Below are 13,455 nucleotides of genomic sequence, written 5' to 3'. Positions count from 1 at the left end.
TGAACAAATGTTTTCGATCTTTTAATGTGTATTTTTTCTGTCACAGAGGAAGCCCCCGACGACAGTGCGGACTCGTCCAGCAGCTGCATGTCGGTGATCGCCGTCGGTTCGGTTCCGATCGCCCGGACCGACAAACACGTGGTGCTGAGCACTACGAGTCCGGCGAGGCCGACCACGGCAACGGTGAAGGCAAAAAATAACCAATCCAAAGGCAGTGCCGGTGGAGGTGGCCACGAGATTGTGGATGGTGCAGCGGACTTGCTGCACTCTCCGGTGAAGATCGACTCGGACGATGAGTCGCGCGGAGCGATCCACCTGACGCTCACCCATGACCCGAGTGCGGGGATCCTGAACGTGAAATTAGTTGAGGTGAACACGTTGTTTGGTTTTGGTGTAATTCGTTGGTGAACTAATTTGGTTTGTTTCAACAGGCTCAGGATCTGCAGCCGCGCGACTTCAGCGGAACGGCGGATCCGTACGCAAAGATAAGACTGCTTCCAGATCGCAATAACATGTGGCAAACTAGAATACACAAAAAGACACTGAATCCAGGTGAGTAATTCACGATTCCTTTAAATATCTGCTGTGATTTTTTCTCAGTGTATGTGGTAGTAACGAATCAATCTACATATAATTATTATTTTTCAAGTTTACCTCAATAACATACATTTCCGAAGCTTTGAACCTTTCGAAGCCCGACATGGAACCGCTATATCTCGTCTTCCCTGATAAATGAATCCCATAATTAACGTGTTATAATTTATGGCGTCAATTGAGATCGAATCTGCAAGCCAAATTAACTTTAATAGTTGTGCGGGCAACGCTCCGTTCCACGTGCCAACCGTGCTGAACACAGTTTTCCAATCTGCAATATCTATATGCTTGAAGCGGAGAAAGCGGAATTTAGAGTGAAATTTATGTTCATGACGGTCTGGCGATCCGCGAAACATTGTACGACTGTGTATACGATTCGCTGCCGGATACAATGTTGAGTGCAGGAAAATCCATGCTCGAAGTGGAGTTTTTGTTCTCGGTGCTGCAAGTGATGGGTTGAAATTTTACGGTCATTTTAGACTTTTTTGCTATTTCCTATTTCTTCGTGGAACGTAAAATTTCTAAGCTAGAGAAAACACGCAAGCATTAAACCCTTTTTACCCCATTTTGCCTCGAGCTTCGAAAGTTGAACGGTCGTTTTGTTTTCGAGAACGGATACCATTACATATAGCTGGATATTGCAGAATATGGAGCAAATCCCTTATGACAATAATAAAAAAAATCAAATGGCCACAGCTTCTATGTTCTGGGGAAAGGTTCAGGCGCAATAATAACCCTTGAATTATTGAGGTCACCATGTGCTAGATGTAAGAGTTCCTTTTTGCAATTCCAGTATTCGACGAGGACTTTGTGTTCGAGGTCCGGCCGGCCACGATCGGCCGGCGCACCCTCGAGGTGCTCCTGTTCGACTTTGACGCGTACTCGCGCCACGTGGTCATCGGCGGAGCCCAGCTACCGCTGGCCAACGTCGACCTGTCCGACCGGATCGACCTGTGGCGAGCGCTTGGACCGTGCAGCGAAACGGTAAAGGGAGCTTTCCAGTTGGTTGTTATGAAGGGTTATGAATATCTTTTCATTTCAGGACACCAAACAAGAGCTGGGCGACCTGATGATCTCCCTGTCGTATCTTCCATCGGCCGAGCGGCTCACCGTGGTCATCATCAAGGCCCGCAGCTTGCGCGCCATTGACGCAACCCGCGGTTCCTCGGACCCGTACGTCAAGGTTTCCCTGCACAACGCGGACGGTAAACGGCTGAAGAAGCGCAAAACGACCGTGGCGCGGAACACGGTGGCACCGGTCTACAACGAGGCCCTGTCGTTCGATATCGCCAAGGACGCGCTCAAAAGCTGCTCCATCGAGCTGCAGGTCCTGCACGACAGTCTGCTCGGGAAGAACGAAGTTCTGGGCCGAGCCACCATCGGAACCGGGCCGGACGTGCGCGCCGAAGATCAGGCGTTCTTCGAGGAACTGTTCCGAAACCGGTCCGCCACCGCCCAGTGGATCGTGCTGACCGACTGGCGGACCCCAGCCAAACCCTCGTCGGCAAAGTGAACTCCCGCGACTCGAACCTTGCTGCAAAAACAACAAGAAAACAACAAGCAAATCTAGCACAGCTAACTTTTCATACAAACGTCCAATGTACCTAACTCTATTTGCTGACTGTTGAATTGGCAAGGAAAATGAAGCAAACAAATTGTAACTCTGTTAAATGTTTAACCAAAACCGTTACCTATATAACATCAGTGTAAACACACAAACCTTAAACCGGTCGTATAAGAAAGTGTTGATTCTTCCTCCAAACTTGTTGAATATAAAACCCAAGCGTCTATCATATTTAGCTTAGATATTCTAAACTTATACACAGACACACCTTTTTAAGGCTTGTTTTGTAGCTTTTGAGATTTTACGTAACTATCGATCCCCAGAATCCCAGTATAAAGTATCCCAAAAACAAAGTTGAAACTCGATGTGACTGCAAAATGGTTTATCTTTACACTATATACAGAATATATATTGCGTAGAATTGAACTCCAAAAGAGGCAGGAAATCAAAGAGGGAAATGTTTACAGAAGAAGGGAATATATATATATATATGAAATATATATACATACTATAGTAAAACAAAAAGAAACAAGCAAAATCTGCTAATAAAACAATATATCAAAAAACACAAAAACCAATATACAAACAAGCTGTATGATAATTCTTAATATTTACTTAATGTTATAAAAACAAACAAGATACCAATAAAACAAGAGGTATGTACTTATTTTGGAAGTGTTTTGATTCAACTGGAACGATTTAATCTCCCCTTCAACTCGTTGCTACTTTCTTCCATGCCCCATTAGGGTGTAATAACATAATTAATTTTCCAGCACAGCACTTTTTCAGTTCCTTTTGGGGTCCTAACCACCCTCCCAAAATTTGGGAACGATTGGTTTTGCCCTCGCTTTGCGCAAAGCGATTGAAATTTGTATGCATTGCCCCATACCCGTGGCTGTTGTCCACCAGGATCTGCTCGGATCTTGAAGTTGGCGCCGCTCACGGCCAACTTCGCAGATCTTAGAGTATGGGCATCATATTAAATAGATTTTGATTTATGTTTAATCAATTTCTAGCAACCTGAGCTGGAGAATCATAGCATATATCCTGCTAGAACGTCATGCCCGAATTCTGAAACGGAATTTGTATACGATTCTAACTAGATTCCGTTTCAGAATTCGGATTGATTTGACTGGGCACCATCTCCATACTAGGGACCCTAAATAGAGAGACTGGTCGAAGTGAATTTGACGTATCCATGTTTGACGTATCCAAACGAGCATTTGCCTTTACGGCCAGCATAACATGGCATTGTTGGCAAGCTCAATACATACGTTGCCAGATCGACTTACTTACTCCATACGACTGCCCCTTGAAATCGAAGATTGGCCCATCACGGCTAGACAAATTATTGCGCGCATTCACTTTTTGGGGAACGCGGCATTACCTGTCAAACCCCACACTGCGCGTTTTGTTTAAAAAAAAAAACTCTAGAAATCTTGATTCAGAATGTATCAATCAAAAAACGGTTTTCTTTATATTTTTTGTAGAAATATAATAAAAATATCAGCTCTCAGCAACAACAATCCGCCTGAATATTCATGCCTTTAATACAACTGCTCTTTTCTCCTTATTGAAACTCTCAGCGCCGAACATAGCCTAACACGTTTTCGGGTTTACACACTCGCGATTGACATTTTCCTTTTCTCTCTCATTCAACAACGTTTAACCACAAAAGCCGCCACAAAACCAATTTCGCAAACGCAGTTTAACGGGACGTCATGCGTGGCCGGCTCCCAATCGCCAACTCGCGTTCTTTCATTGCAGTTTTTGGAGAGAATGAGAGACTCTGCGGTGAGAGCGCATAGTCGAGGAAAAGGAAAAGATTTATAGAGAGAGAAAATGACATCGCTGGGAATCACGAGACACAAGAAAAGATCTCAGAAGCTATAGTGGTAGAGATAATTAATTGGTAGCTTTTCTATCACTCATTTGCATCACTGCGTACGTATAGTGATTATTTTTCATTTCAATTTACTATAGGCCCCCAAAACCAAAGCTAAAAACACGGTTCGCCATCTACATTCGGGTAGGAGAACTTTGATGGTAGGTTACTGTAGGGTCCTATGCGATGCAAGTCGCCGAACTTGTATTTATATTGCACCACACCTTGCATGCATATCGCGTTTGCACCACACCTTGCGTGCAAGCCTTTGTGTTAGATTCTGACATAAGAGCGCGTGGTTATTTTAGTCGAGAGAAAGCCACCGGCCGGAGCGGACGGGAAACGACAACGCGAACCGATGGCTAGCGGGCGGACGGGATGAAGGCCATCGGTGATGATCGGAGTGAGCACAGGAAGTCTAGGACACTACAATTGGCGACGAGGGTAAACAAAATATAAAAAGAAAATTAAATTCGGCATGGGTCAGCTTTGTTTTGAAGGTGAAATTGATGTTTTGTTTATATAAATAATAATAGCGTAGGATCCAGTGAATCTTGTGAGGGAGGAAAAAATGTGTTGTGCTGTGTGGAAAAAAAGGATGAGAGTGTTGTGGTTGGTTTTGTTTAAAAAAAAAGTGTAAATTATTGAATGAAGTTGTCAAAATTTGGAGTGCTGAGCCGAAAAAGAAATATGAGGTTTGGCAATGTTTTGTTCAGCTGAATGCAGCAGGTAGCGACGGAAAACTGTTTTGCTTCGCATGAAAGGTTGGTGGATTGTTTCGAAATGTTGATATGATTGTGGCTGAAAACAAGGGCTGAATAGGGACGTGGCGTTACATCGGGCTGCCATCTGGTTTTTTTTTAGAGCAAGAGTGGAAAATTGCTTCTAAAAAATAGACGGCGTCCTATCTCGCCCAGCAAAATGAAGTCGATAAAGTAGTCGGTTTCGATGGAGAAAAGTGGAGAAAGGGGTCTTAAAAATAGCAACGCCATTCCCCTATTGATTGATCCTTGTTGCGTGGTTTATGTTAAGAGCAGATTTGGAGTAGACTTTGAAAAGGAAAGATGGGTTTGGGTGCATAATGGCATCAAACAGGAGGAGCGAAATTTGACAGATTGTTAGCGGTAGCACTGACGTGTTTGTACCATGGTTTATTAACGGTACTGATGTGAAACGGATTGTAATGTGAATGATTTGTGTAAGTGGCTGACGGCACAGAGAACCACCAACAAGTTAAACTGATAAAGGGTGAAGGTTCAATGCCAGCGAGGATTGATGGAGGGTTTGGATATTTTGGGAGATCTAAGAGATCGATGCCGTCGAGGATCGATATGAAATTCAGCTTTATTGAGAAGATCAATAAAGCCTGCGTGGATCGATAGGAGGGTCAGCCATCGTTGAGATGTGCAAGAGATCGATGCCTGCGTGGATCGATATGAAATTCAGCTTTATTGAGAATATCAAGAGATCGATGCCTGCGTGGATCGATAGGAGGGTCGGCCATCGTTGAGATGTGCAAGAGATCGATGTCTGCGTGGATCGATAGGAGGTTCGGCCATCGTTGAGATGTGCAAGAGATCGATGCCTGCGTGGATCGATAGGAGGTTCGGCCATCGTTGAGATGTGCAAGAGATCGATGCCTGCGTGGATCGATAGGAGGGTCAGCCATCGTTCAGATGTGCAATAGATCGATGCCTGCGTGGATCGATAGGAGGGTCGGCCATCGTTGAGATGTGCAAGAGATCGATGCCTGCGTGGATCGATAGGAGGTTCGGCCATCGTTGAGATGTGCAAGAGATCGATGCCTGTGTGGATCGATAGGAGGGTCAGCCATCGTTCAGATGTGCAAGAGATCGATGCCTGCGTGGATCGATAGGAGGTTCGGCCATCGTTGAGACGTGTAAGAGATCGATGCCTGCGTGGATTGATAGGAGGTTCGGCCATCGTTGAGATGTGCAAGAGATCGATGCCTGCGTGGATCGTTAGGAGGGTCAGCCATCGTTGAGATGTGCAAGAGATCGATGCCTGCGTGGATCGATATGAAATTCAGCTTTATTGAGAATATCAAGAGATCGATGCCTGCGTGGATCGATAGGAGGTTTAGATGATTTGAGAAGTGCAAGAGATTGATGTCTGCAAGGATCGATATGAGTTTCGGCCGAAATTGAAAGGTACATAGTATATCGTACCAACATAGTTTAATACAAGATTCGTTAGAGTGAGTTTAAATCTGCCGTCTTTAAGACATCTTCGAAATGGAAGCCTGGAGGTTCAATGTGTGAGAACTTCTTCGATGCAGATGTCAATGTTAGAGTTTCTTGTTACTTAGATGGCAACATCGTGTCGTCACCTATGAACTAAAAATAATGGGGTGTTAGAATGCTGAATTATATCCAGAGAGTTTAAAAGCTCTTACTGTTGTGAAAAACATCATTGCACATCTGGAAAGAGTTAGATTGTTTCACTAGTGAATGTGGAGATAATAGAGTTTCTGAAAAGGAGTCATGTGGAAATGATACGTCCAAAGACAGGATTCCACCGTAGAATGATGAGCTTCACTTGACACCGAGCTTGAAACAGTTAACAGTTAACGTTATTTAACATAACAGTCGTTTTTAAAGAATGATAGGTCAAAAAGAAATGAAGAAATTTGTTAGAGAAGTTGAGCAGTGTTATGTTGTTAATGTTACCGGAATGGTTTTATGAATTGATATTGTTGTACATTTAATAAAGGTTAATGAGTCGAGCATTTAGCAATGTAAACAATCAAAGACAAGTATGCCGTTACAAGTCGGCTGACAAGCTTCGCAGCACAGAGCAGGAGGTCTATAATGTGATTAATATGGCACGATGAAGGTTCAATAGTAATAAAAACAAAGGTTACAATAATTGAAGGAGCTCTTGCTGAATTAGAGTTAAATGAGCTGCGGCGACCTTTCTACCTTCCATCGGATGAGGAAGTAAAATGTCGGTCCCGGCCTTAGTTGTTAGGCCGTTAAGTCATTCGAGGTGTAGGAGTCGTCTCCATGCCATAAGTACAAACAACACACCAAATCAAGCCTACTCCGGTGGAATCGCTGGTGGCGGTTGGACTCACAATTCAAAGGTCGTCAGTTCAAACACTGGGGTGGAAGGTTCCTTGGAGTAAAAGAGGTTTGGGAGCTCTCCCCATTCAAGCCTTCGGACTCCTAGGTTCGAGCAGAAACTTGCAATAGAGACCACAAAAGACCCGGGGGTCGTTAATGTGGATGGTTTGATTTGAGCTGCGGCGAGCATGTTTTGATATGTGATTTTGATCTTAACAAATGTAACGACTATATGCAGTTACTCTGGATTTGTTGACAAACTTTGCCAAATTTATGAAGAATGTGTGAATGAATAACATAATAAAAGTTGCAAAATTTGGGACATTTGGAACAACTGAGTACTGAAGCTTACTTTGTGAAGGGGATGAAGGTTTTGGTAACTTTACACCAACAAGCTCGAAAAGGATTAACAATTGTAATGTTAGGGAATGTGAAAGATCAGCGTGTCTCATTAGTGTCTTTTGTGTGAGTAACCTAAGTTCACGCATGGAATGTAACGTTTGGAAAATTGGTCATAACTTCTAGTGATTGGAGTTGTTTATTATTGAAGATGCAATGCATAGATTGTTTTGAAACCCACAGATTGTTTGACAGACTGTAGATTCCTTTCACAACCACTATACATTACATTGAGGAGAAAATTGAAGAAGAATTTTTAGAATACAATTTTAACAGACAGCTAGCAATGGAGTACCGGATTCGAGCGGTAGAAAGGACAGTTCTCCTATAAGGCTAGTATGCAGATCGGAAGGAAAGAGGTCAAGAAACAGCTTCACGAACAGCAGAACAAAGGAGAGGGAGCAATTTCTTGAGGCTTTTCTTCACCCTCTCTGACTTGATTGCTAGTTTAAACGTCCCAGTCAAAATGCTGCCCACATCGGACATTTCATCGAGATATTTACTAGACATGCGTCGGTATTGAAGTTTTGGCTAATTTAGTTTTGCCAACGAAACATCTCATAGACATCTACGAGCCCGTCTGAGATGGAGCATAGAAAAAAAGGCTTCATTCTTGTTCAGCTGTTAATCTTAAGATTAAGAAGATCAAATCTAGATTACTTTTTCAAAACAACCAATGCGCCATGGGTTTCCTATGTAAATAAGACCTTTAAAAAAAAAAGTAAGCGAGAAATATCAAAACGAGCTTCAAATGTTAAATGGATTTTACTTAAAGGAAGTCGAAGAATTCATTTTAAAAAAATAACTTCATCTTGGAGAGAAGTGTACAGGATTACAATAACTGTTTGTTGATTATTTGATTTTGAATTGAAAGGAAAGGTGAAGAATGGCTTATGAGTTTTAATGCGCTTATTTCTTACCTAACAATTAAAGTATTCTTTATTTGGTTATACAATATATTAGCCTGAAGCAAGTTCGTGGAGAGAGTAGAAATGTTATGTTTGAAGGTACGTTCAAGAATAGAGTCATCTGTAGATTTGACAGTTATTTGTTTTTTATTAAGGTAAGATGGGGGTGTAGGGTCCTATGCGATGCAAGTCGCCGAACTTGTATTTATATTGCACCACACCTTGCATGCATATCGCGTTTGCACCACACCTTGCGTGCAAGCCTTTGTGTTAGATTCTGACATAAGAGCGCGTGGTTATTTTAGTCGAGAGAAAGCCACCGGCCGGAGCGGACGGGAAACGACAACGCGAACCGATGGCTAGCGGGCGGACGGGATGAAGGCCATTGCCGTTCAAGAGCCAAACGACATGCGACACCTAGTGTTAAGTAGCAGAACAGAACGAAGAATGTCGATTGAAATTTCCGCCCTTTGAGGTTATGTATGCGAATTCTGTTTTGTTAAATTCCAGCGTTCAAAACAACTTTTGAGCAAAAATTCGAGCTGATACTTTGTTAACTTTTTAAGCTCTATCATTTTAAACAATATTATTTTTTCAAAATTATTTTATTTCAAATATTTTTTTTATTGCGTTAATTTATAGAGGGCAAAGAGTTAACAATCGTACTACTTGAATTTTTTCTCAAAAGTTGTTCTATGAGCTGTAAATTCAATTTTAAGTTTGCATTCCTATGTAACCGAACAGCGAAAATCTGAATCGTCATTCTTCGATGCTTTGCGCCATCTGTCGGAATTTTTGAGCTTTTGATCGCGAATCGGTGATGATCGGAGTGAGCACAGGAAGTCTAGGACACTACAGTTACGTTTACGTTTTTGCAAGATAAGTGCAAAGGGACTCCCCTGTTTTAAGATTTTTTTATGAAAACAAAACTTTTGGATAAAAATAAAGTCAACAGGAGGTAATAAATAAAAAGTATTATCGATTGACTTTTTGAATTTTTTGCTAAGTTGCCATTTTTATTGGATTGCTAATTTTGAAAATCAATCCAATTTAAATATTTGAGACAGAGTTTTGCTTTTATGGTAAAAATAACTTTAAAAGTATTAGTCCACATGAATAATCTACTTTCTAAACTAATGAATGAGGTTTTGGTTGATTGTAAAATTTCCTAATTTTTAATCAAATAATGAACAATTAAAATCGGCCATCACAAAAATACTTTTGTTTGTATCTCTTTATTTCTTACCTTAAAATGGTATAATGTTTTACAAATTTCGTTTTGACGATAAAATAAATCAATTTCAAATTTCAAACCGATTTGCTCTCTTTAGAATATAATGTAAACATCACCCCAAGTTTCAGCGCCTTCTAGTGGTGGGTAATTTTGACGTTTGATCGCCTATTAGGTTTTATGCCGTGACGTCATTTGACAGCTCGTGTGCACTGTTTACATGGTCTCCATGTCCAGGTCCATGTAAACAGTGCACTCCTTTGTAACCTCCAAATCGAGTCGGCGTAAAACCAAACTGATGGACCCTGAATAAGAACCACAGAGTAACTCTGTGTAAGAACCATCATTGACAGTTTCATTTATTTGGTTGCTTTAACAAATACATTGGTGCAGTTGTTATCCTGAGCTGAGATATGGACTACCTTTCAACAGCTGATTTGTTCTTAATGGGGAGAGAGTTTACTCTTACTAAAGAGAACGAATTGGACAGAGAAGGAAAAAAATGCAAAAATAACCTTCGAAATAGCTAATAGATGTGGGATAGTTAGAGGAAAGGAGGCGTTACTTATTCTAATATCACAGCTCAAGGGGACAACCGCTGCAGCAGGGGATTGACTGAGGTGACGCACCCCATCCAGAACTTCGGTAGCACTCGCTGGAGCCAATCGTCGATCAACTCCATTTTAGCCATCCTGTGGACGTCGTCAGTCGGGTGGAATGGATCCAGGTTTAGCATTTCATCTTCTGCTTGACATGAAGTTATTATCATTGACAGTTATTGCTTCAAGAGTGAAAATCTACGAACTTAAGTTTAAATGTGTTCCGAACAAAGTTCCGAATATATTATGCCGGATACTTTTGACTTTCAGTGTACGACCTTAAGTTGGTGTGTGTTCGGAATGTATTTATTATGCGGGATGATTCCTTTCCGATTCCGATTGTTGATTTTTCTCGGTGCATAACAGGAACACGTCCACAGATATTACGCGTTTTAGTACAAACAAAAATCTACTTTACCGACGAATCTTTGACAGCAACCAGCTGATGACATTTCATTCAGTTTGCATCGCGGAATCGCAAAAAGTTGGTTCGAAATTTAGCAGCTTCACAAATCGAAATTAATCCAAGTTATTTCTCCCCCCAGCAGCACCAACGATGGCTCGTTACGTCGGTCTGGACAAGCTGGGCAAGCTGATGAAGTACGTGTCCGACAACGGTGGCATCCGGGCCAGTTTGTACAAGCTTTACAGGTGAGTTTCACCCCTCTTTTGTTGCTTATGTAACTTTGCTCCGCGGTCGGAACAATAATAACAAACAAATAAAACGTTCCTCCCCGCACAGGATGGACGAGATGAAAGCCGGCCGGATGGTGGGCCAGGACAAGTACGGCAACAAGTACTTTGAGGATCCGTCCCAGTTTTACGGTCGCAACCGGTGGGTTGAGTACGCGCCCCACTTCAACCTGGAGTACGACGGCTCGCAGATTCCGGCCGACTGGTTCGGATGGATGCACTACAAGACGGACCTGCCGCCGAACCGGGACGGTAGCCGTGCGCAGTACCCCTGGATGATGGACCACAGCGAGAACCTGTCCGGAACCAAGAGTGAGCTTGACGGCGCTGGTTGGTTTGAAGTTGTTTGTAAAATTCTCATTTCTTGTCTTTTAGATCAATATATGCCGTACTCGACAACCCGCCCGAAAGTTGAAGCCTGGGATCCGAAAAAGGCGTCCAAATCGGAATAAGCACATGATTTGTTGTGTGGTTTTTTTTTAGCGAATAAAGGCTGCTTAGCAAAAAAGAGCTCCATTGTGAATGTAAGTGATGTCTGTTACTGTGTTGTTCTTCAATCCGAAACATTTGTGATGCATACATTTAGGTACAGGGGTTGGACAAAATGAACGAGATAGGCAATTTTTTGTCAAAATTCAAATTCTCATAACTTTGCGAAAATTTATTCGTGACGCATTTATAGGAAAAATATTCTAGTGTTTGAATTTGTGCTGGAACAAAGTAAAGGTCGAATGCAACCCGGAGCATAAAAATTAGTTGAAAATCCGCTGAGATTAGGCCATTTCCGTAAAAAAGACCCGGATCAGGTTCCTGATACATATGGTCAATTGGGTCCTAGGATCAAGCTTAAATTTACGATATTATTGTTCACTAAGATGAAGCTTATATTTCTGAGAACAATGACCTTTTGTACGACTACAAAAAGTTTGAAATGAATTTTTATATCAATGTTGAAAAATTTACCTCGCGGTCCTTCTTGACAGCTTAGTTGACCCATTGAAAAAATATTGTCTTGTAAATTTATTTGTTTTGGCCTAGGTTTTGGCATTAAATCCCGCGGCTGGCGCTCTTAAAATTCTAAGTGTAAATATGGGTATCCGGCGCCGTCAATTCGTGCCGTACTCAAACACTTAGGAGCCCAGGGCGACGAAGTCCTTGTAGTTAAAAGGAAGATACTAGTGGTTGGTACACTCAAACCCCGATGGTTTGGCACCCCTTTTACACGGAGTTCACTCACACACACTAACAAACGTTTGTTTTGATAGTGTGCGTAAGCTCCGTGTAAAAAGTGACAGTTCGTCACTTTTAGTTAGGCTTTGACCAACCAACGAGGTACAAACTAAAAAAGTGTCAAACGAAAAAGTGACCAACCACCGGAGGTTGAGTGTACTAGCAATGGTGGCCGACAACTATCCAGGTTTTTAAGCGAAGATGGCGTTCGAAAGGTGAACGCCCGAAATGTCAAATTCGTACAGTGGTACCAACATTGCGAACAAAGTGTACCATGGCATGACCGCCACATTATTTTTCTAATGTTGGTGCTACTGCGCGATTTTGACATTTCGAACGTTCACCATTCGAACGCCATCTTCGCTTAAAAACCTGGATAAAGTCAACTCCGGTTTTGTTTGGCATCAAAATAAAAAAAAATCTGGATTTTTTTTAAAAGGTCCAATGAACCAATTTTTCAGTTTTTGCTTTTTGGGTGTTTTTTAATACCACTGGCTCGAGGCTGTTTCAAAAACACCCAAAAATTAAAAACTGGAAATTAGGTTTATTAGACCTTTTCAAAAAAAAACTCCATAAATGGTTTTTGATCGTGTTTTCATTGTTATACATAAAAATTTACATAACTGGAGTTTTTTTGAAAAGGTCCAATAAACCTAATTTGCAGTTTTTGATTTTTGGGTGTTTTTGAAACCGCATTAAGTCAGGGATATTAAAAACACCCAAAAAGCGAAAACTGAAAATTTGATTTATTGGACCTTTTCAAAAAAAAAACTCCAGATATGGCTTAAGGACCCTATTATTCGCTCCACTACACTGAAAACCCAACCATGGTAGTTGCTACCATATTGTAGGGTTAAATTGAGAACACGCACCGACTGTGGGGTCCTCGCCATTCCGGACGCAGCTCGCAGGCTGCCGATCATCCTCCCGACCGCCCTCTGACCACATGTCCGGAATGCCGCACACTCGATCACCATCGCCGCCAGCACCGTCCTCGTTCACAGCTACCACTCAACTAACTCTTTCTCTTCGGTTTTTCCCCACACGCTGTTCTCTCTCAGCTTATCTGCCAAGGGGCATGACACTCAGCGGATCAGACCCTACAATCCCCCCTTGGTTTTATTTGAATGATGTTGACCTAGTGCAAAACCTAACAATGTCAATAGAAATCTCTAACTTCTTTAAAATAAAATAGTATCTGTCATATGTGAAACTCTACTCTAACTTACTGCTTACTGTTATACATATTATCGTCTTGAGACCTGT

At 41.9% G+C, this 13,455-nt stretch overlaps 2 protein-coding genes across 6 annotated transcripts in view; both read left to right on the top strand.

Annotated features, from left to right (window-relative positions):
• Positions 1–2,826, top strand: part of LOC120414744 (synaptotagmin-5) — a 74,030-nt gene extending 71,204 nt beyond the window's left edge. For all 4 annotated transcript variants that reach the window (XM_052707527.1, XM_039576056.2, XM_039576057.2 and 1 more), the window contains 4 exons: positions 47–369; positions 432–552; positions 1,388–1,578; positions 1,637–2,826. In XM_052707527.1, the coding sequence (XP_052563487.1) occupies positions 47–369; positions 432–552; positions 1,388–1,578; positions 1,637–2,107 (1,106 nt within the window). In that variant the 3' untranslated portion in view covers positions 2,108–2,826. The remainder of the gene's footprint in view (positions 1–46; positions 370–431; positions 553–1,387; positions 1,579–1,636) is intronic.
• A 7,875-nt stretch (positions 2,827–10,701) lies between these two features.
• LOC120414748 (NADH dehydrogenase [ubiquinone] 1 alpha subcomplex subunit 12) lies at positions 10,702–11,487 on the top strand. Of its 2 annotated transcripts, none has more exons than XM_039576065.2 (4): positions 10,702–10,750; positions 10,815–10,917; positions 11,009–11,271; positions 11,335–11,487. In XM_039576065.2, exons 2-4 carry the CDS (start codon positions 10,823–10,825, stop codon positions 11,409–11,411), a joined length of 435 nt encoding a protein of 144 aa, XP_039431999.1. In that variant the 5' UTR covers positions 10,702–10,750; positions 10,815–10,822; the 3' UTR covers positions 11,412–11,487. The 2 variants fall into 2 exon arrangements, with proteins under 2 accessions (XP_039431999.1, XP_039431998.1); XM_039576064.2 differs by having other exon boundaries at positions 10,706–10,750; positions 10,812–10,917.
• The last annotated feature ends 1,968 nt before the right edge of the window (positions 11,488–13,455 follow it).

Source organism: Culex pipiens, chromosome 2 (genome assembly GCF_016801865.2).
Source record: "Culex pipiens pallens isolate TS chromosome 2, TS_CPP_V2, whole genome shotgun sequence".
NCBI lineage: Eukaryota > Metazoa > Arthropoda > Insecta > Diptera > Culicidae > Culex > Culex pipiens.
The sequence above is the reverse complement of the archived record's forward strand: the minus strand, read 5'-3'. Positions and strand labels throughout refer to the sequence as shown.

Excerpts from the sequence above, each read along its gene's own strand:
- LOC120414748 (XM_039576065.2), top strand. The coding sequence starts at position 10,823 with ATGGCTCGTTACGTCGGTCTGGACAAGCTGGGCAAGCTGATGAAGTAC. Across the intron at positions 10,918-11,008 it reads AGTTTGTACAAGCTTTACAG|GATGGACGAGATGAAAGCCG; the intron begins GTGAGTTTCACC and ends CTCCCCGCACAG. Across the intron at positions 11,272-11,334 it reads GAACCTGTCCGGAACCAAGA|ATCAATATATGCCGTACTCG; the intron begins GTGAGCTTGACG and ends CTTGTCTTTTAG.